Consider the following 23,166-nt stretch of genomic DNA (forward strand, 5'->3'; position numbering starts at 1 on the left):
TTTAAATCAGCTTTCCCACAGTAATATCCAGGTTCATGGGCTTTTCATGCCTTGAACCTGTTTCTAGTCTAGTTCTGGTTTAGAAATACATCTTTTTCCTGCTCTGAGAGCTTCTCTGTTTTGACAATGAGTATAAATTAAGTCTGCTTGTCATCCTGATTTGTGTGTCCATAATGAAATAAATGTTCCTGTTAGGCTTTCAAATGGGAGGATAATCTGATAAAAAGGTGTTAGTGTCATCTCAGACATCTCAAATTACATGCCTGCTCAGCCTCTTAAAAACATTAATTAAAAATAGATTTCCAGGAGATTGAAGAGTGAGGTGCCTTGCAGTAATATCAAAAAGAAAGAATATTCTACGTGAGAAGACTTCAGACTTTAAAAAGTTTGATAATATTAATGATCTTAGTGTAGTTGAAGCTTTAGATATAATTCTGTAGTTGTATGTGTGAAAAACATCTCTTTAAAATTAGAGACGTATTTATGTATTTTCTGTACTGGTGGAAACTCATTTTGTGTTACAGATTCCATGCTTTTGCTGAGAAGAATGATTGTAGAGATGCTACTGGATCTGCACTAAAATATGAAGAGGATGGAAACAAATTAATTGCCCTGAACTCCGAAAAAGTCAAAGGGCGAATACCACTAGGTAGACAATATAAACCCCAAGATTATACTGATATTATCAGTGAGATGTCAGAATAGAAATGTAGTTTGGGAACTCATTACATGAGTGTAAAATCAAAAGAAAGCTGTAGTATGGGTGGGATGATGATAGGACTGGTCTGGAAATGGAAATTCTCTGGATGGGAAGGAGAGGGCAAGGAAAAGAGAAAAATGAAGAGAGTAGAGGATGTGTGTGTGAGAATGAAAGAAAAGTGAAAAAAAGGGAGAAGAAGGTCATTTATTTAGGAATATGAAGAATGTGCTTATGTGTGCTTATGCCAGTGACCTTGTGGAAATGTAAGGAGAAATAGTAAAAAGGAAGAGGAATCATGTGGCAGACCATGTCATACAACAGCCAGCATCAATATAGGCCAAGTTCATAGATAATATAAGGGGATTAAATCAGCATGAGGTTTACTTGCTTATCCCAAGAATTCATCACAAAGACAGGCAAAAAGCGCAGTGAAGTGACCGTAGAGAAGGCAGTGCAAAGTGGTGGTGGGAGGATTGATTGAAAAAATACCAAGAGGAAACAACCAAAATAAACAGTTTCACTGGTGGGTGGAGCTCGGCAGAAAGCTCAGTGTGTTTCATATTAGTCACAGTGCTACTTCCTCTGGGTGAGTGTTCAGTGGGACTAGACTGTGATTTCAGCCAGGGTGGGAGGAGAGAGCATTGTGATATGAAATGAGGCTTTGTGTGTCAAATCTGATGTCTTTCTCAGCAGGAAAGTAAAAAACCAAATAATTTCTTTTAGACATCAGGAATCATAAGATGTCTTTAGTCTAGTGGCTCAACACACCTACCCTCTACTCTCCCTTTGTTGTGGGGGCACTAGTGTTGCCCCAAAGGTAGAACAGTGTTATTCTCTTCTCAATGTTAGGGTATGTATGACATGAGGTGGATTTGGTGTCTCATGTAAGGCTGTTTGTCAGTCTTGGACTGACTGGCCCATATTTGGTTTGTAATGAAGTTTCTTGCATATTAACCTGTCCTTCACTAGGACCATGATTATAACAGCACAAGAGAAAGAGCCATTGTGGGGGGCCAGAAATAAAGGAGTGAGGTATCACCTGCTTTATTGAGTTGTGAAAGGACACTCAAGCCTCACCCATGCAGAGTTTAGAAACCAACAGCAGAGTCTGCTTCAAAACGCTATCGTTTTATACTAATGCAGAGCAGTATAATGGTTGCCTTCAGTCTGCTGTGAGTGCTTTCTTGCTGTACCACATTTGGGGGTGTGCATGGGGGAGCTGCCTCCCTCTTCCCCTGAGGCAGTCGGCCTGTTTCAATAGACGAGCACAGAGCTCCTATATGATTGAGATTACTTCCTCACCACTGTTTCTAAAGCTGAAAGCTGAATAGCTTTAATCGCTCAAAAGGGCAGTAATCCCCTTGAAGTGCATTGTCTGTTGGTCTTATTGCTATTACTGAGTGGAATTTACACATTAAAAAGGAACACAATTAGCTTTCTGCATTTACTGGGTATTACAAGTACAGTCGTGACATCACTGGCAGCCAATTGGAGTGTTTCAGTCATATGCAGAATCTTAAGTCCTTTCAGAAAAGAAAACACATTGAAGACATTATTCTGGTCTGTGTCTGATTTCTCTTGTTTCAAAGACTATTTCAAGGGTGTAGTAATAAGGCAATAAAAATAAAAGTGTCGATTACTCACTAATGGGCTCTGAAACTGGTTCTTGGATGTGTGGCACAAACTACACAAGGAAATAAGTAGAGAATGAACCAGAGATTTAATCCTCCAAATGTGGTGTTTCTAAAAACTAAAGAGAGGTGCAGGAATATTTTGATTATGTTCCTTTTTGCACCACAAATGCAACAGCTGGAAGCTAAAACTCATAACCATGTTATATGGACTGCAAAAGCTGTTTTAATGATATCTGATAGTTTCTGGGTATCCACTGAATATCAGCATTTTGCAAATCCTGGATATCTTTATGTTTTCTCCTTTTCATCTGCTTAACCAGAACAAGTCAGAAGTGAACTATTTAACATTTTAGGTAAGAGCTCAGTTCTTCCCTATTTTGCATCTTCAGCAGACATTTAGAAAGCAAGTGTGAGAAACTGACAATTTTGAATTCTTTTACACTCATTTTGAGTGGGTGCTCGAGATCAAAGCAGGTGTAACTCATTAAAGAATTAGGGTCCTTATGCTGGCAGCTTCAGATTTACTTATGGCAGAGAAATGCTTTTACATAAAGCCTAATTTCACCGATGTGATAATATCTCCTCATCCAGCACTAATTTTCCTGTTATCACTTCTGCCTACGTTCTTTGTACAGTTTATTCCTTTGCAAAAAGCTGTAGAATTAAGCAATCTTGTTATGTAGTTAAAATTATAAGTAGAAAGGAGGTGATATTAAAGTTGGAACTTGAAGACATAGAGGGCAAGGAATGGCGGAAGCTGTGGAGAAAAGATATCTTTCTGAAAAAGGGCATATTTGTGTCATCTGCTTGGAGTAACAGGGCAATAAATGCTACATAGGGCTTGAAAAGCAATGGTGCCTTGAACTAGATCCTGAAATGAATAGAGGGTCCTCGGTGGCTGACATAGAAACAGTAAATTTCTGTGTAGTGGTTCCTGTGTGGTGGAACAGATGAGCTGGCATGTGTAGAGAAAATGCAAATGGACTGAAATCAGGATTTTACTGATGTGATAAATCCAAACAGGGAAGCATCTGACCTCCATATGAACATTATAAGTAGGTGTGCTTGATTGTTCACGTTTAGGGAAATTTGGTAAGGAATATTTCAGGGTGTTGTGTGTAAAAAAGGGAAGCGTAAGAGTGTCATTCTCCTGTATGACCTCAAAGTCAATGAACTCTGCACTGTTTATGTACTCTGACATGGGAAAGATTGAACCCTCCCTTTGGAGAGCCAGGATAATGACTGAAGAGTAGCTACTTTGCCTAGAAGCTGTAGCAAAGATCATTACCTCTGCTTTTTTCTTGCATGTGCTTTGTCTAGTCTCAGCAGCCTAACCTTGGCCTGGCAAATCTCTTTGCTAATGTGTAGAGAGTGATGCAGATGGCTGTTCTGTGACACCACATAGGATACAAAGTTCATTTGCTTTGTCCATTTGCCCAGTGGAAAAGGGGCAGGACTAGGCTGCAGTGAGTCTCGGTGCAGTTTGACCTAGCACGTAAAAGCTGTGGACTACCCTCTAATGCTTCTTTGTGCCTTCATTCATCCCCCTTTAAGAGGAGATTTTAAAAATCAATGCTTAAGGGTGTATTGCTGTGTTCTGCTGCCACGTGGAGGCTGAGAAAGGGACTGGCAGTGAAGAAAATCAGTTTCCCCATCTTCCCTTGCCACCAAATTAATTTTCAAATAGATCTTACTTCATTATATTTGGACTTGCTTCTTTCTACGGTTTAAGTCAGATAATCAGAAAAGTAAAAAATGCTTCTGTTTTCTATTATTTTCTTTTGTATTAGTATTTGCATTCTGTTTCAAAGATATTGTAGATATTTTATGGGCTTTTTTTTTAATATACAGGATTTTTTTATTAACAACATGGAAATCAAATAGGTTAAAGTGACTTGTCAAACCAGATGAATTTGTTTGTTGGGTGGTGCATGTGGAAAAGCTGCTTCTTTTGAGATTGTCTGCCAGTTAAATAATTGGGAAATGGAAATGAGGGCAGTTACGAATTTCTGTGTACATGTGCAAGTGTGGTTGTGTTTTTGCTTAGGTCTACCATCTTGCTTCTCAATTCACAGCTGTCAGCAAAATGCTTCTGCCCCTTGCCATGGGCTCTTCCTGCAACCTTCCTCATCTTCTTCCTCTTTTCTAGGGCCTCCCTTCTCCAGGGCAGAAACACCTTTACCTGCAGGCAGGACACTCCTGGAACATTACCCAGGGTGAAGTGCTTTGCAGGGTCAGGATGGCTGTGGGGAGAGCCGAGGGAAGCTGTCTGTGCTTGGCACAGGCCGGACATGTGCAGCACATGCAGCGTAGGGTGTTCAGGCTGGTCCCCTCATGTGTGACTGGTGGCCACCCTCCTGCCATTGCAGTGGGGTGAGTTTTCATCAGAACCAGGGGGGCCCCAGAGGTCTCGCTGTTACACTGCCACCCAGACTGGCTGGGAAAGTGCTTCATGGTGGGAGGAACCAGGACAGCCCTTTCTCTCTCTGGGAAAAAATAATTTTTTAAGACAAGATTATTCGTGGGACATGGGTGCATGAATGTGTACAAGAGACAGTTGCTTGGAGTCAATGTGAACTGCACCCTCCAGAGGGGTGACTTTCTTCAGTTGGTGGTCCCCAAAAAATGGCACATCTGAGGTGTGAGCAGAGGGAATTTAAACCCAAGTGAGGTTCATGCTGTCTTGGTCATTTACCAGAGATATGCCTTGAGGGATGGGCCACAGCTGAGAGCCACATCCGGAAGATACTGTGCCTTGTGTATGTATGTAGGTTTTGGTTTGGGGGGTTCAGTTTTGAACAGGGTTTTTTTGTCATTCCTCCTTAGCTTTAGGGGAAAAAAGAGGCCAAGGTAGAGATACAGCTGAACTTCCTGTATAGACAGAGAAAGCAGCTGTGGATATCACTGCTTGCAAGCTTCTCTCCCAGTTGAATCCAGGAAAAATGTCGGAAAAAAGGTTTTAAGCAACTGGAATTTCACAATGTGCAGTTCTTGGTGCCTGCATTTGTCCTGTGTAGCAAGTGACATCAAACACATGTGCTTTGAAAGGGCATGCAGTTTTACTTTGCTGTGCTACAAGCACAAATGAGGAAAAAAAAATCTTCTCATGTAATACCAATTCAATCTGTCTATCTTAATGGGGATAGTAACAATAATCCTGTAAAACTGATGAGTCCATAGCATCAATTTAAGGGGAAATGAAGCAACACAACGATATAATTGTTATTGTTTTAGAGGTAGTTAAGTAGACAAATGGCTTTTTAATATTTTCAAATTATTAAAAATATTTTAAAATATTAAAAATTTTAAAAATATTAAAACCCAGTACCATTGGAATTGCATTCATAACAGCCTTAAGCTTAGAACTATGTTCATGTAGTGGTGTGAATGCATGTGTTTGCATTTCTGAGGAGAAATTGCTTATAAAATAAAAGTTGAATTATTTCTGAAATATTTGAAGAGAATACTTTTCTTAAGTTTAACAGGCAATGATTACAGACAGAGGTTTTTTCCTCTCTTTTATGTTTCATGTTGTGGAATGATCTGCCATAGTGAAGCTTTTTGTGATTTAGGAAATGTTGAACTTTGTCCTAATGGCTGCAATAGATGTTTTGAAATGCAGGAAGATCCCAGGAGATGGCAGTGTACAATAACACAATTCAAAATATTTCTTTGAAACTGAAAGCATTTCACAATTAAAATTGAGTTCTTATTTGTATAAAGTTTATTATTACTATTATTTCTAGAAAGTTTATTGAAAGAACAAAATGATCGGGTTTGTTTGTTTACTGGTAACCTACTTGAGTAGACAAGTTTGCATATCTTACTTTTCATACAGTGAACCATCACTGTATAGTAGCTGAACCACTGGATGATAAGATACAGTTTGCCTTGTTCGGCATTTTTATGTGCAATTCATTAATAGTTTTGATCTGCAATAGTTTGTAACCTGTATTTGTAGTTAGGGTAGCTGGTGATTCAGTTTCTTTTATATTTTTACTGTAACACTGCACACAGTTTCTCTGTATTGTCCTATATTGCAGTTTAATCTCTGAGAGTAACCTAATTTAACATATTGTTAATACCAATCCTACTGCTTAGGTATACAAGATGTCTCAATTTTAGTAATTTCTTTTATGAAATAAATAAATATTTTTATTATCTTCATCAAGAAAGATGTATCTGTTGAGATGAAGAAAACCTTGTCTCAATTCCAGCTTTGAATTTTTTCAATTCTTTTGAAAACATAGCCTAGTAGTAATTTTTTTTTTAATAGCACTTTTTTATGACTGTTGAGAATTGTTGGGATGAAAATAAATTTATCTTTAGCAAAATTTCAGCATATAGTCATCAGGGAAAGAAGATTTAAATAAAATTAATTATGTACTTTAGGAAATGGAAAGAGTAAAAAAAGTCTTCTCTTTAATATGTCAAACTAGATTTAATATTTGGAGCCAAGTTTTGCCATGAAGGCCGGGGGGCAACAAGTGAATTTCATTGTGGAGTTCCCTTATTTTCTGGGAGTGTTAAAATGTATTTGCTTCCACTGTGAGAACAATCTGTGGCCGACTTTGGAGGTTAGTTCCAACATACTAAACACCTCTCATATACTGGAGCCAGGTTTGAGCCCTTTTTTGAAGTCTGTCAGAGAATAGCACTTGTCATTGCTATGGGACCTCAGGAAAACAAGGTTATATGGCAACATCTGGATATAACAATGACTTTGTGGTGATTGAGGAGTTACAAAAAGCAGAAATTGTATAAAAATGTGAAGCTCTAGTTATTATTTCTCTTGCAGTAGCTGGTGTCTGTGAAGATGTCTTTTTGATCTGGAAGGAGCTGGAGGAAGCCAGGAGTACAGTGAGACAAGTTCAGAAAATGTTATCAGAATCTGACCAGTCTGCTTCTCAAGATGGTATCATTTATGTTTCTTTCAAGACAGCTACCATTATGTTAATGATCAACATCTTTTTAAGAACAGTTTTGATTGCACATTAATTTGGGGATGATTTTCTCAAAAATGTCTATATGCAGCGTATAGCAGCTATATGTCTATATAGCACCTATAATTGTTATCTAAACTTAAGATTGCTTAAAACTTTCCAATACAAATCTCTGTTTACTATGGCTTAGACTTGCTAAACTTTAACAGCTCAGGCTGAAACATACCATTTTTAGTTTACCAGTGGCTAGGTTTAGAAGTTACCTGGGTTTTAGGATATGGAAATTATTTTGGGTTTTTTTGTGATCTCTTCCTGTCTGCCTGAACCAGTAAATCTTCCATTTTTCCTACACAGTTCTGGGGAAATATCTCATCCCTCTCCTCTCACAGTTTTCTTGGCATAGCCTCTAACCTGGTAGCTAGTTTGTTCCACATAAAGGGAAGAAGCAGAGAGGTTGCATTTTTGTCAAGGGCAGAGGTCTGAAAACAATTCAGAGTAAGATCTCTGACAACTCCTGTCTTAAACATAGGAGAACATCTACATTTATTCATTAAACCAATAGCTCATGCCATTATGTTTGGCCTAGAACAGGACTCATTTGTTGTTCTGTGCATTTTGATTGGATTGAATCCTATTGGAGACAAAAGCATAGCTGCTTTCTGAAGTTCTGTTCTGGAAGGTTTTAACAAGGGACAGTGAGAAGCTACTCAGTCCTGCAAAAATGGAGCTGCTCTATGTAAAGCACATGGAAGAAAGAAAACAACCGTTTTCTTTTCAAAATTGCATAAGCACATTTGTGACACTTGCTGTTCTAAGGACCACAAGCAATCATAAAGCAAAGGTTTCCACATGAACAGGCTCTGATTGTGCACCTACCCTGATGCTGGTTGATCTCTGTGTGTGTAAGGGCAGTAGGTGCCTCCATAGGTTTACTTACAGGCTCGGGGTCTCACTACTGTGGTCGTTGTAGCTGCATCTAAACTGAGTAGACATTTATACTGCCTTGGTCCACCAAAATTAGAGTGTGACAAAATAAATTCACCCTACTATGGGACCCACTGCCTTGTCATTTGGTTTAGGTATGGTTTATTGGGATAGTGATGAGTGAGTGGAGAATCCTATATCCTATAATTTTATCTGTGTTATCTGTATACTATACTGTGTCCAGAGTTATGCAGTGCCTCACCTTAAGATAGTCCTTAGAAAATTACTTTAAATAGCCATCTCTAAAAAGATTAATGTTAACCAATGGTCTTGACTGTATTTCCCATTATATCTTCTGTTGTTTCATTTTCTCAAATTATTCTCCTTGAACTTAGACATCTTATTCAGGAATACTTTCTTGGATTTTGTAATTCAACTACTAAGAAAATTCCTTTTATATGTCGATCTCATGATTTATTGTCTTTGCTCTCTGTCTTCTGGTGAGGTTTTTTCCAATTACAAAGAAATTTGTTGCAATGAGTTGTCCGATAAGAAAAAACCCTACAGCTGAAGTATAGACTGTTAAAATCACTCAGAAATATCTGTTCACTCCAATGCAGTCAGAGCAACCAGAGCAAGCTTGAAAATTTTGATTCCAGTATCAGAGTCTGTTTTTGAAAATAGCTTATTAAAAATGAACCATGTTATGCAGGACATTTTGTTTGTTTATTTTCTTTATTAGCAAACAAAGATGATCATCCATTACCAAAACATATAACCGACAAATATTTGACTTCTGAGAAGTGGTTGCAGAGGTATGGCTTGAAAGCTCAGAAGCTCACACTGTATGATGCGCTTGCTGATTGTGTTTTTCGCCACGTAGATGGTCTCGTTGACATAAAAACTAAACCAGAGGATGAATGTTCACAAACTGATGCTGTAAGTATTGTTGATTTTCCCTCATGTCCTGTGAGTTGTCTGTTTTTTTCTTTTAAAGCTTGAAAACTTGGGTAATGGATAAATTAATGATATAGTGCATGGTGTTGGTGTTTTGTAGTTTTTGTTAAAATCATATTATTAATTATTGAGACATATAATAAGAATGTCTCAAAGAGCTTTTTGATAATGACTCCTTTAAAGACTCGTTGCTGGTTGACATACAATCTAAATGGAAGAATCAGGACTGGCTTAAGCAATGCCTTGGTTTTCTTTGTGTTTCTGTGGGGTGGGGCAAAGATTTCTTGTTTTCTTTAGAGGACCTGTTAGTCTCAGCTGCTGCAGTGTCTTCCAGTTCTGTAAGAAAATTTGGATTAATTTGCCTTCTATTTGTTTTTCTCAAGCTTTGCCATTGCACTGTTTGGTAAGCTTCTGTTTTTTGCTATCTGCCAGAATAAAACCAATTTCTATTGAATCTTTCTAGGAGCAAATTCTGTGACCACCATATCCCATGTTTATTTCTACTCCTGTTCATGTGCAACAAGCATGTTCCTTTGAAGTTTGTTCCCAAACTATTAAAAGCCCTCCAAAATAGTATGTTTTCCCCATGAAATATGTTTTTCTTTGTTGTAGGAGACAAAAAGGAAGATAATTCATGCAAGATACTGTGACAAGTTTGTACATACCCTCTGGAAAGATGGATCTGTAGTTCATGTATATGTTACAACAGAAAAGTATAAGCAGTACAAAGAGAAAATGAGGACAGCTCTCAGACAAGTGGAAGGAAGGTTTGTGTTCTTTCACATAAAATCAGTTTGCTCTCTTTACATGAGCGTTGAAAAGTTTGACATTTATTGTCATAATAAATTTAAGTGGTTGGTAAACTGACAGCAGAAGTACTAAGCCAGAAGTCTATTTTAAATCAGAATCTTGTATGTTGGATTTCTTAGAGGCCATAGAGGAAAACTGATGAAGATTTTGAACTTTTGTCCTCCTTCTGAAACAGAGGCGTGAAAGTCAGTCTGAACATTTTTGAATTACTGCTAAAAGTGCCAAAAAGTATTGAGACAATAAGGGAGCAGACAACTTCAAGAATCATCAATAAAACTTAGCAAACATTCATCCTGTGTACCTAGGATCCCTTGTGACACAAAGAAGCATAGCTTGGCTTGTGCCCATGCTGATAGTGGTTATCTTCCCTTTTTGCAATTTTGTATTAAAGACAAATTTGAACAGTCTACATCATTCAGGGCATGAGCTATTAAGTAATGCACATGATCAGAAGTTCACTGCTCAAACTAGCTACCTAATGTACATTTCTGCAGCCATATGGACACTCCAGTTTTGTATGAAATCTACAAAATAATAGGCAGTCTAAGGAAAGCTATTGTAGAACAGAAAAAATAAATGTTGCCCTCTGGTTTGTATATTAGGACGACTAGATATCTCACTGAAAAAAGCAGGATGTGGACTTCCATTTTATTGGTGAATTTTTCTCTTTTTTTGCTCCTTCCCTACCAAAAATGTAACAGTCTGATGATACTTAGCAAGGTTCAAACAGAGTTTTGTTATTCCTTCTAGTTTATCTTCATCTTACTGTATTTAGGGTAACATTTATGTACTGTCAAAGGAAAATTTGAAATAAACACTTTGGTGAGTAAGTATTTTTGAAATCCAAGTCAAGATTAAGGGCTTGCTGTTTTGAATGTTTCATCTGAATGTTAAAAGGTCTTGGTAGACACTTTGGGTGAAGTATCAGTGACTACTGTGGCAGTATTTACATTTCCATTACTGTAGCAGTGTTACATTTCCATGATATAATTCTTTCTGAAACCTTTCGTGGAGATGAATACTATTCTCAAGGCCATGATATTCCATGTGTTAAATGTCTCTGTTTCAGTGTAGATGAGTATTTTATGATTCTCAAGGGAAATCAGATTTGGACTTGCTGAAGCCATTACTGAGGAAATGTTCTTGTGCAGAGCAGTATGTATGCATGTATTTAACTGGCAGGCATGCTCCAGTCCTGTTTAAAACATTAATGTAAGTCTGTATTTAAGGCTCAAGGTCCACAAACCATTGAAGCATCTGTGTTATATTAAAGCTCTTTGAAGTACTTAAATTTCTTGGAGAAGAGGTCCTAAAATGATTTCCTGAAAAGGGAGGCATAGTAGTGTAGGCTTAAATGATTTACTGGGATGAGTCTGGAAAATAGATACATGGACCATAGTTATAGTTGCTTCTACATTAGATTTCGCAGCCCAAACTACCTGATTACTGACTTTATAAAGTGCTGTATTGTTTTGTCTTTTTTTTGTCTGGCTCCAGTTTCTATTGAAATAAAAACCTAAAAATGTCGTGTGATGTTATGTAGGGACAGGGGAGTGATTCATCAAGGGCTTCTGACACTGCCTACTAACAGGTGCTTAGGGAAAGAGAGTAAGAAGTACAGCAGTGACAAAAGGGTCCTACCTTTCAGATTCTGATACAAAGAGCTCCAAAGATGTTACGGAATAGGTTTTGATTTTTTTTTTTTTTTGTCCTTTCCCAGAATTAAGTGGCTTCAACAAGGAAGCAGAGGGCTTTTTGGGAATGTGTTTGAAGATGATGTCTATATTCTTATTGATACATCCCAGTCTATGAACAACAAGCTGCCACTAGTGAAGGAAAAAATATTTCAGCTAATGCAGGTATGATAAAGGGATGACTCTGAAGGCTGAGGAGCATTTTAGAGTAAACAGTTCTTTTCTGGATCCTTGTTACTCTACTTTTTGCTTATTTTTTAAAGTTTTTTAAAACTGGCAGCTTCATAAAAATATTTAGATTTTTCTTCATGTGCTCATTTTTTAGTTAAGAATTTATATTTTCCCCTCATTTATACAACTATTTGAAAAAACGCTAGAGAAAATATTAAAAATTAAAAAGGCTTACGTAGTTCTTTCCCTCAAGCCATTTACCTTCTAAAAAAAAAGAAACAGGCAAGCAAAAAAACAACAACAAAAAAACCCCAAACCAAAACCAAGCTATTAAGCAGTGTCATCCAATTCCATTGGTTTGGTGTGATTTGTAATGTGTGTTCTAGATTCGCTTTCATACTTCTACAATAGAAGGTGTAGAACGTTTTGAACTCCCTTGCATCTTACAGTGACTCAGAACTTTCAAAGGGACTGGCAAAGTGCAAGAGTATGTCAAAAGCTGTGAGTATTGGGAGACACACCTAAGACAGGATTTGTCTTGTCTAGTTTTAGAAGTTTGCAATGGTGTCACCTAAACTTACATTAATATTTCAGAGACATGATTCATCTTAAATTTCTTTGCTCCTAAGGGAAGTAATTGAGATGAAAATTCAGTCTGGCATTGATAGCAATCATTGGTAGGACTAAAAAAATTAAAACTATGACAGAGAGGGTTTTTGAGCTAAGTGCTCAAGTCATAGGACATAGTATCTTGTGGTCCTCTAAGCAGATCAGCACTAGAAATATATTAGGTACTGTGCCAGAAGGTTTCACAGGAAGCTGCACAAAAATTGTGAAAAGGAGACAGACTTCAGGCTCTGAAAGTTTGTACTTGCTTGCACAAATCTTCCCTGACTTATAAACTTCTGTCAAAAAGCAGCTTCAGCAAGTTCTTGATTTTCTCCTCCTGTCCTAGTTCCCCTTGCCAGTCTCTTTATATGATTCTTGTTCTCCTCTAAATGATATCTTACTTTCTTTCTGATTTCAGTTTCTTCTGGTAAGCAGTGGTAATCTCTTTCTTATATAACTGATCATATCCAGTTTCATGTCTCTCTTTTATGCCCTCCTACACATTTGCTATTTAAATTGTTTGAGAAATATGAGTATATGGAGAGTTACTTTGGAATTTCAAGCAATCTTAATAGTTGCAAGCAATAATCAATAATTGTCTCTGGTTTTGTATGTCTCTCTGTACACCATAACTTTTATTATATATGTTATAATACTTTATTGTAATCATATAATTAGCTATATAATAACAAAAATAATTGCTTTTGTAGTATTTCAGGATACAAGTATTATTTCTTTTAATAGTAGGTAAAATTCAGATGCTGTCTCTTGCAGGAACAACTGAGACACAAGAAGAGATTTAACTTTGTGAAATTTAGTGCCCAAGCAGTGGCGTGGCAAGAGAAACTTGTTGAAGTTAATGAGGAAAATTTGCAAGATGCTTGGCTTTGGATAAAAGGGCTTGAGGTAATATGGCAGCTAATTATTTCAAAGTTGTGTATGTTTCTCCACTTTCTGTATGGCTGGGGTGATTTTGTGTAGACAAAGTATTTGGCTTGAGTAAGCTGACAATATAGATGATGGATAAAATTAGGTAGCTCTGAATACAATGTGTTTTTCAGGTATAATAATCCTTTAACAATGGACCTGTTTATAAAATCATACTAATTCAACTTGCAGCCTGCTATGTTTAGTAGCCACAATGAGAGCATTGGCCAATTTGAATTCCGTAGGTATCATGTCATTGCTCAGCTCCTGTGTTTAAATGTCATTCTTGCTGCAGGGCTTCTGCATGGAGGAGAGGTATTGCTGGCCAGCTTACAGCTCAGAGGTGGTACAGGAGACCAAAGCCAGCAAACTGGAGAAGCATTTCTAGTCCCTTTTGATGGATAGACAGCTAACTTTAGATGCCATAGAAACATGAGAACAAACATACTCAGACCAAACATCTATCTACCCAGTGTTCTCCCTGTGACAGTGGCCAAAATCATAGTCTTTTTCCTTGAAACAAAGAACTGCTTGTCACAGTCATCCACCAGATTGTAACTATCAGCAGCTTTAGGATCACTTAATGTGTAAAATGTGGACAGCAATGTTATGAACACAAGACTAAAAATCAGTCATGCAAAGGTATAGATACATCCCACATTATGTTTTCTAGCACAAACCCCTATGGTCATGTAATAAAACTCATCAGCATTGTGACAACTTTTCCTCAGACTTTATATGAAATTCCTGGGGATGAGGGAATTGAGTAAGCTACATAATACCTCTGAGACTACAAAGCAAGATCAGTAAGTTGTTATTCTTAGAATACACTAACAGACTAACACACAGAGAAAAGGAAGTATTAGTGTGGCCTCCCTGAGTAGCTGAACACTTGTAACTGGGCTTATTTAGCCTTGTTTTGCTGCCCTCCTTGAGGTCTGAAAACTTGGCTCTGTTTAAGTCATGTGTGTTGTGCAGCATCATGCAAGTTCAGTAATACTTTGAGCTACCATATTTTGATACCATCTTGTATGTGGATTAGTAAATGGCCTTTTCCATCATTATTCATAGAAGTGTAAATTTTTCATTATAAATTTCATTCTAAGTTCAGATCTAAGATACCTAAGTTTCAGATATCTGAAATGGAATAGAAAATGGCACAAGAACAGTCTACTTTCTTTCAGGGATGACATCTGCTGTTGACCTTTTAGCCTCTTTTAAGCATTGCAGGCATAAGTCTGAGATCAAAAAGCTATATTTACAGTGAAGCTGAAATGAACAGAGGGTTGCTCTGGAATATTATTCAGAGTAGATCCTTTGATTCCATTTCATGCTCTTTGGTGCCAGAATAAGGAAGCTGAGCTATCAACAGTAACTAATTGCTCCTTAGAAATCCTTTAGATGTGATAACATTTAAAATTTTAGTGGTAGTACTGTCATATAGTTGAAATACCTCATTGTTGTTTAAACACTGACAGATCTGGTGTTTATTTGTAACAGTAGCAATTGAGAAACCTCAAATTAACAGCTTTCACCATAAGGTACAGGGTTGCTTCCTGCACCTAGTCAGCATCCACCCTATGTTCTCATGATGTGAAAAGAAGTGAAAGAAGCTGTTTTGTTTTAAATCAGTTTGGCCAATTTACGCATGATAATGAGCGATGTGTCTAAAACTTTGTAATTACAAAACATCAGGACTCTTAGATAAATTTAACAGCTTAGGCTGGTTATTTCTTATGAGTGGGCACTGGTAAGGATTCCATTAAAAGACTAAGACTTGATGAAATAGTTTTTTGTACTGGTAAACCATACACGTACCTTTAGTTTGGAAGTTTAGTTTGTTTTGTGCACAGTGTTTGAAAGGTGGACATTTGAAGATATAAAATGTAGGGCTTAGGTTCCTAAGCCATGAAATGCACGTCCTTGAATTTACTGTAAAAAGAAGAAAGACAAATCATGATCATTAAGTATATGAATGACATAGGAAAAGTGCTAGTATTACTCCAATGGAAAGTTTTAATGAGCACAGCATTAGTTTGCTGGTTATGTTTTGTTGCTATAGGTAACTTTTTTGTGCTAAAATATAAATGATGCTTACATTAATGTGTGAAGGGGGCAGATGGGAGAGAGTCTGGAAAAATATGTTTGGAAAACCTAGAACTCATTTACTGATTTTGAAGAAATAAAATTGTGCAACTTTTTTTAGCAACTTTTGTACTGTTTGATTAAGCAAAATATGTGTTTCAAGGGAGTGTGATGAGTTGGCAAGCAGGAGCATCAGTGGTAAAAATGAAGAGAATCATTTGTCTTACATCTTCCTATCTGTTTGTAGTCTTTTAGTGATTGCTTTTGCTGGTCAAGTTCAGATTGCTGCTGCCAGCATTTTGCTTCTGTGTCTTTGCAGAAACACTGAATACCAATCTGGTACCAATTTATGTTACTTTGACATTTTGCTTAGCTTTTGTTAGCTACATGACATAAATGTTTTCACCATTTTATTAGTCATTTTGATTCTGTATTATCCCTTGATTGTGTGCACCACCATTATGAATTTAAGAACAGAGGCAAAGAAGTGTTAGTATTTATAGCTGTTTCTTTGTCTTTTTCTCTTTGGTTTCTTAGGTTGGAAGTTCCACAAATACACTCAAAGCTCTCCAGATTGCTTTTGCTGATACTGACACTCAGGCTATTTATCTCTTGACTGATGGGAGACCTGACCAGGTATTTCAAAATGAGAAAACAGAAAATGCAGAAAAGGAGTGTCAGCAATTGGAATTATGAGTTGAATGTCATGCTTGCAGTGCTGAGTCTTGTGGAGTCTCTTGGATGTTTACTGCCATTGTTTCACATTTTTTCTAGCCAAGTACATAAATTAATATTTTACCAAAGAGTAATTTGGCTTCATGAACACTTATTCATATTATTATTTTTAATATTTTTTAAAGTTCAAAATTAGTGAATAAGTAATTTCTTTTTACCTTGTTAATAATGTCTTTTATACCTTTCTAACAGTTAAAAAAGGGAAATGGCCAATATTGCTTTCAACTATTAAAGTTCAACCAACAAAACAATTATATTGCAAGCATTACTTAATTTGTCAAGATTTTTGAGTATTTTGAGCAACTGAACTGTTACCAGAATTTAGAGAACTGAGTCAATAATTTTTTTCTACCAGATTGTTCAGCATTTTCGGAGATGTTAGATCTACTTTTTCACCTAATTTTTATTTCTTTATGGGGGAAGGAAACTAGCCTTCCTATTTTTTCAGCCTCTATTTTGTTTCCTGGTACTGAATCAACTTCTCTTTGAACTAATTTATTTTCTTAAAAAGATCCACACTCGTATACTTCCAAAAGTATTTATATGTATATATATATATATATATATCTAGTGATACTAAACACTAATACAGAGTTTAATTTCCTAAATGTTAGTAATTTCTTTTTAAAACTTCAGAAACAAAGAGTACTGGTTATGTTACAATTTACATCATGTACCTTAATGCATCTATCAGTCTTTCAAAATCAGTTTTAAATTAGCTCATTTAGCTAATTTCTGATTGAAATAGCAATCTGTATAGACTGGGTGCTTTTAACTGATCTGTCTCTGAGCAACAGAACAACTGATTAAATTCTTACAAATTCTCCATGTTTAGATAAATATGTTTCTAGATGCTACATTTTTAACATAAGGATTTTTTTTTATTTTCAGCCCCTCTCGATAATTTTGGCTGAAGTCCAACTTCACTGTAAAATTCCCATCCATACTGTATCCTTCAACTGTGATGATACAGATGCCAATAAATTTTTGTATGAATTATCTACTAAAACAGGGGGACGGTTTCATTATTACAACATTTATTTGAATGATCCTGATACTACAGAGTTTATTGTTGTGAGTATCTGAAAATAAATATATTTGCTGCTGTGTGCTACTTTGAAGAGCCAAGCCACATGATTTGCATTATTGTGATTTCATTTACAATAGATTACTTAAAAAGAGAAGGTTAATCCTAGTCAGATTTGACGTGATATGAAAGCAATAATATGATTATTCTGCTTGTGAAATTTTTATAGACTGCAAGAAAAAAGGCTAAATATAATGCAAAGTACATTTGTAGTGCTATTGTTGCAAACACATTCTCCCTCTCCTGATGCCCCCACTCTTGAAAACAAAAAACCTAAAAGTACACGTAGACCAAATCAGCTCTGGAAAAAACATGTGATCTCTGCTGTTTCAGAAATAAGTTACTGTTAAAAATGAAAATATGGTTTGTATCCTGTTAATAAATAAGAAAATGCAGGGCTGAATTTGCATGATACTGATTATATGGATTTTGTTACACATTTGTTCTACAGTAGCTGCTTGGGAGAGATCTATAAGGAGTAAGATGGCTAGAATAGCAGTCATCTATCAAGTGTGACTAAGCAGCTCAAAATCCCCAACAGGAAATTTCTGAATCGACTAACAGAAACAGCCATTTGAAACCTAGTCTTGTTTTTAATTATAATTAACACTCAGTGAATTGATTGCATAGATTTCAGAAATGGTGGTAGTTGAACTGTGAGAACAAGCAGTAATAAGACAGTATGGGGAAATTTGAACTTTACAGACACTAATAGAATGAAGATGTGAAAATAATCCAGCTCTTGAAAAACGTCAGTTTACTGGGCAATTTCAGTGGTTCTGCTGGTGCGGACTGTGTGACACTGCTCATGTTGGAATAATGAGGGCCAGAGTCTGTGTTGTACATCTTCAGACTGGGAGATGGGAGCCTGTGGCCCTGTGGGAGCTGTAAAGGGATCATCCTTGGAATTTCCTTCCTGTTTCCTCCTCTAGTATAAATGATTCCTGGTCAGTTCTAGCATTCACTTGAAGAGTATGTTTTTTTTCTTCCCTGGGCCTAGGCCAGTATGTGATAGAGCTGAGATCTGTAGGATGACAGGCTACCCTTTGTAATGTACGTATCTTTTATTGTATTTTATTTATTTACTTACTTATTTTCTTGCTTGCTTGAAATGAGTGGAGCTAGTGATCTCATTACCTTATTCAGCAATACAGCTGTTCATATCTCAAGGTGTAATTTTCTAGTTAGGGAATGCTTGCCATTTTCTTAGAAAGGAAGAATAATTTGAAAGGCTATAATGCCAACCACAAGAGCCTACCTGAAAAAGTATACAAAATTTGGAAGCTGTCCTGAGTCATTACTCAGAATTATTATTAGAACTTGCATCATTTCAGTTCAGAAATGAAACATACTTTGGAGTAATTGTACTAAAACGTTTGATTTTCTTTTTGTTAGAATAAAGACATACATCTTTTGAAAAGAGAAATTGATCAAGGAGAGAAAGATCTAGAGAAAGTGAAGACCTTTCATGAGAGATGTCTGATGATGAATTCTTATAATGAAGAAAATTATCCAGAGAATAAGTATGTCCTCATTCTGTTATTATGTTAATAATAGGTGGGAACTGTCTCTTATGTATCTCCTTTTTTGAAGAAGGATTGTTACTTTCTTACTCTTGGGTTGTTTTGTTTTTTTTAAAGCCAAGTAATGGAAAAGAAAAATCTGAAAAAAATTACTAATACTGTGATGCCTGAAACAAAATTTTCTCAAATATATCAATAGTCTCAACATATTACAAATAATTAAATCAAAGAGGGGAAATTATTTTTTTATCTCCAGCACATAGTAAAATTGGTCCCTCTGACCTAGAGAATTAATGAAAAATTATTGTCATCTAAGTAGAGCTGGTGTGATACCTCATGACTAAATGGCTGCTCATTGGGATATGCTGATTGATTAATTTATTGTATATAAATTATGTACAAATATACTTGTGTATTTATTTGTGCAGTGATACTAAAAAACATTAAAAATGCATTAAAAGAAATCAGATTTTAAAGACAGAGATGTATTTAAAACAGTAAAGGAATGAAAAAAAAGTAAAAATAAATAAAAGTGGACAATGATGTGTTATGATTTCATGTGTGAAAAGGCAGGTAGGATGTCCAGTATGAAAATATTTTTTAAGTATTTATTTCAGAATTTGCTTGCTTTTTTTTTTTTTTTTTTTTTTTTTTAATTAATGGTGGGACATAGATATATATGTGTGGGTATATATATGTGTGCATATGTATGTATGTATGTATGTGGCAGATATTTTCATTGCTGATGGTAGTTACTTAGCCCTGGGATTCAGAGTAGCTATTACAGAACATTCTGTTCTTATTAAAAATATATGAATGAGGGTGTTACCTTAAAAGTAATGAACATCTTTTAAATAAACTAAGAAATTACATTTAAATAATTTAAAAACCAAAGAATATTTTAACCTCCTTTGAACTCTTCTGTGGAATGCATATTGGTATAACAGAAAAATATTTTGCACCATTTGAAGCATTTGAAATCAGCGTTTAAATTGCCAGAAAACTTTAGCTTAGCATTTTTTAAACTGGTGTTATATATTTGCAGTAATTTCTTTTTGTCACTTAAAAGCAGTAATCACAAGCAGACACACACTGTGTCACTTTATCTAAACACACTGAAGAGCTGAGTACTTCTCTTAGGAGTAGGGCATCCTGTGCTTCAGAAGAACCATCAGTGCCATCACATGAGCAAACTGGGCAAAGCAGTGCTGCCAGTCCAGCCCAAAGAAAGAAAGCATTATATGCAGGTAAGACTCAACTGAGCTGTAATTGTCAGCAGAATTCATTCACTAACTTGAAAAGACTCTGTTGCAAATAGCAAAAATCATCCCTTGTTTTGGGAAAAATTAAGTGTTTGCTGACTTAAGCAATCATAATTTTTAAAATCTAAACTTCTCTTCATCTCTACTTTTCAGCCATCCTACTTATTTGGCCCAAACAGACAAACAAATGCCTGCTCATTTGTGCTTTGTTGCAGGCCCTGCCATGAAAATGTAACTATTTTAGCAGAATGTTTTGAAAGCTCTGTAAACAGTTTTTTAACAGCAGATATTAAACCCTAATCTCTTTTTATTCTAAGTAAGCACATAATTGGCAAGAATGAAGAGGTGGTCTACATTGTACCAATTACAGCATTACTTACACTAATGTTTCCCCTTACTACACCCATAATACTACATTTCTCCTGGAAGTGTCCTTCGTATGTAATCTGAAACTAAATTTACCCAGCTGAAGTAAAATAAAACCTCATCTTTGGGGAAATACAAAATACAGCTTAATGTTGAAACAGTTTTCTGTTTGAGGTATTGTGTAGGCAGTCCCTTAGAAACTGAATACCAAAGAGGAACTCAAAAATCCCAGGCATATATTTGAGCAGTAAGTTAGCTCTTCCTTTCTTTCCCTTTCAACAACTACAGATCAAACTAAGACAAGTCTGCTGCGAATTCTGAGCCATGGTGTGAAATCTAGGGAAGAAAGCCCAGAGGAAGGAGTGTCTCCAGAGGAAAAGAGTTTTTCTGTCAAGAAAGGTGTGAAATGTACAACCATTTTCAAAGGCAAGTTAACAGAACAAGAAGCTCCAAGTGGGGCAGATTATAAGGTTTCTCCCATTACATTTTTAACTAGTGGTACCTCCTTTGAGGCAAAACTGTGCAGATCTGCAGTACAAAGGACTGAAACTTAACAGAGTTGGACATGAAGTTGGATATTGTGACAGTGTCCTTACAGCTGTGGACAGACTTCTGCCAGTTCCCAAACTAGTAATTTACAATTGGATTTTCAATGGGGCTTAGAAATACATCCAGATAGTATTAATTTCTTTCAGTAATTAGTCCAACTCTGAACTTTATGATACATCCTCTAAGTAATTCTAAAACCTTACCTATGACACTTAAAGATGTTTGACTTCTTTACATTTCAGCATCTTATGTTTAGTTTTTTATATATCTTTTCTAGAGATATTCATAGTGGTGTACCTTAAATTAGCTGCTCCTGGCAATCTCATTAGTGGTAGTACTTGGTGTCACATCTTAACTTGGGAAATAAGCTGGTTAATCTTTGGTCTTGATCAAAAATAAATAAGCTGAAACAAAATTCAGTTTAAAAAACAAATTGTCTTCCTATTTTATAAATTTCCTTGCTGGCTGATGAGGGCTCATGAGGCAAAGGTAACACTGTTACTATTGATCAATTGCCACCAAAGGGAGGAAAACTAGTGCTCACTGATTAACTTAGCAACTGAACTGTTGTGTAGTCCTTGTGCAGGATGCTGCTTGTAGGCTCAAATAAAAAAAAGGTGGTATTATATGGCAACTTATTTATGCATACTTTTGTGTGCACAAAACCCGAGATAACAAAATGCAAATGTTTTCTCTTAGATCTGAAAATGCAGAATGTGAAAAAGGCATCTAAAAGGTATGTGTCTGTATATAAGTGCATAACAAAACTTATTTTTACACATTTTCTTCAGTAATTTCAAACCTTTCAAGTGTATTTCTACCTTGTGCTACATCTCACAGTCTCTCTTTTCTAGCTCTCTAGATATCTCTTCGGCTCTGTGGTTAAAGACCCATGGCCTGACTGCTAGGCGACTCACCATCATGGATGCCTTAGCTCCTACAGCTGTCCCTCACAATACAAAACACATCTCAGTTCTGGACAAGCAAGTAGTTTCTAAAGCATTTGATAAGGTAATGCTCCTATGCTGTTTGAAAGCTAGAACAAAACTTGATAGTGTTTTCAAAAGGATTTTTAAAATTAATTTCTATGAATGCCATAACAACATTTTCTGGTATTGTAGATGATGTGCACTAAATGTATCATGCGTATCTGAATGTTCATTCATGCATCAGTAAGAAGATAAAACTGATAGTTAATAGTATGTCTTGCATACTTTACCCTTAAGTTCTTCCACAGTTACCAGCTGATGGCAGTGGGCAGCCATCGGGTGTTTGGCAATTTCTTGAGCACCACAGCCTCCACTGAAACTTAATTCACTAGAGGATGTCTTATTCCGAAAAGTCATCTGGAAAAGGGTGCTGGTGCACCTTTTGTGGATTTGTGCGTTCTCGACTTTTTCATATGACTGCTAAGATCTTTTGCAAAGTATTACCATTCAGTAATTAAAATTAAATTTTGAGAGATGTAAATAAGACAGTTGTATGACTGTATAAAATTTATGGGGAATTTTGTATCATAGAGTTTGAATTGCTGTTCCACTTAGAGGAAATCCATTTCATGACAAGTTGCTCTAATTTTTCTTGTGCGATGCATCCTACAAAAGTCCTATGAATATGCTGCACCTCATTTCAATTAATAAAAACTGTTTCTTTGGACAATACTCAAAGAAAAAGCTAAACAACTACTTTTTAAATAATGAAGAACAAGGGATTTGTAATAGAATGTGGTATAGAACTAAGTAAAATGAACACAATTTTATATTTTAAAGTATTCATGCTTGGTTTTTAAATTTAGAAATTTTTGCTAAAGCATGCAGACTGTAGAAGAAAAATCAATTCATCTCTGGTAAAGCCATTTCATCTCTTTTGGTAAAATCAAATCAAAACCAAGATCTGTAAGAATTTTTTTTAAGTGTAATTTAAAAAAAAAATAAATTAAAAGATGCCTTTTTATATGAGAACATTTTAAAATGTACATTTTAACATCAGATGTACTATAGCCATTTTTCAAAAAAATTCAGACATCCAATAGTAACAAAACTGTGCAAAACAACCTACCATAAATGTCAAACAAAAGATTGTGAATTTCACAAAACTCTTACATCTCATTTGTGAGCAGTCACTTCTTTTTCCATCTTCTTCTGGATATACCTAGGAGATCCTTTTCCATATTTCTCAATGAACAGCCCT

At 36.0% G+C, this 23,166-nt stretch overlaps 1 protein-coding gene across 1 annotated transcript in view; it reads left to right on the forward strand.

Annotated features, from left to right (window-relative positions):
* VWA3B (von Willebrand factor A domain containing 3B) overlaps positions 1-23,166 on the forward strand; it is a 57,864-nt gene that overhangs the window by 17,957 nt on the left and 16,741 nt on the right. Inside the window, 14 exon segments of the mRNA XM_083855227.1 lie at positions 525-649; positions 7,133-7,249; positions 8,944-9,140; positions 9,771-9,925; positions 11,689-11,827; positions 13,217-13,348; positions 15,992-16,090; positions 17,081-17,263; positions 18,672-18,799; positions 19,869-19,897; positions 19,900-20,046; positions 20,716-20,853; positions 21,676-21,712; positions 21,831-21,987. Coding sequence (XP_083711353.1) covers positions 525-649; positions 7,133-7,249; positions 8,944-9,140; positions 9,771-9,925; positions 11,689-11,827; positions 13,217-13,348; positions 15,992-16,090; positions 17,081-17,263; positions 18,672-18,799; positions 19,869-19,897; positions 19,900-20,046; positions 20,716-20,853; positions 21,676-21,712; positions 21,831-21,987 — 1,783 coding nt within the window.

The sequence above is a fragment of the Zosterops lateralis genome, assembly GCF_965231275.1.
Source record: "Zosterops lateralis genome assembly, chromosome: 2".
Lineage (NCBI taxonomy): Eukaryota > Metazoa > Chordata > Aves > Passeriformes > Zosteropidae > Zosterops > Zosterops lateralis.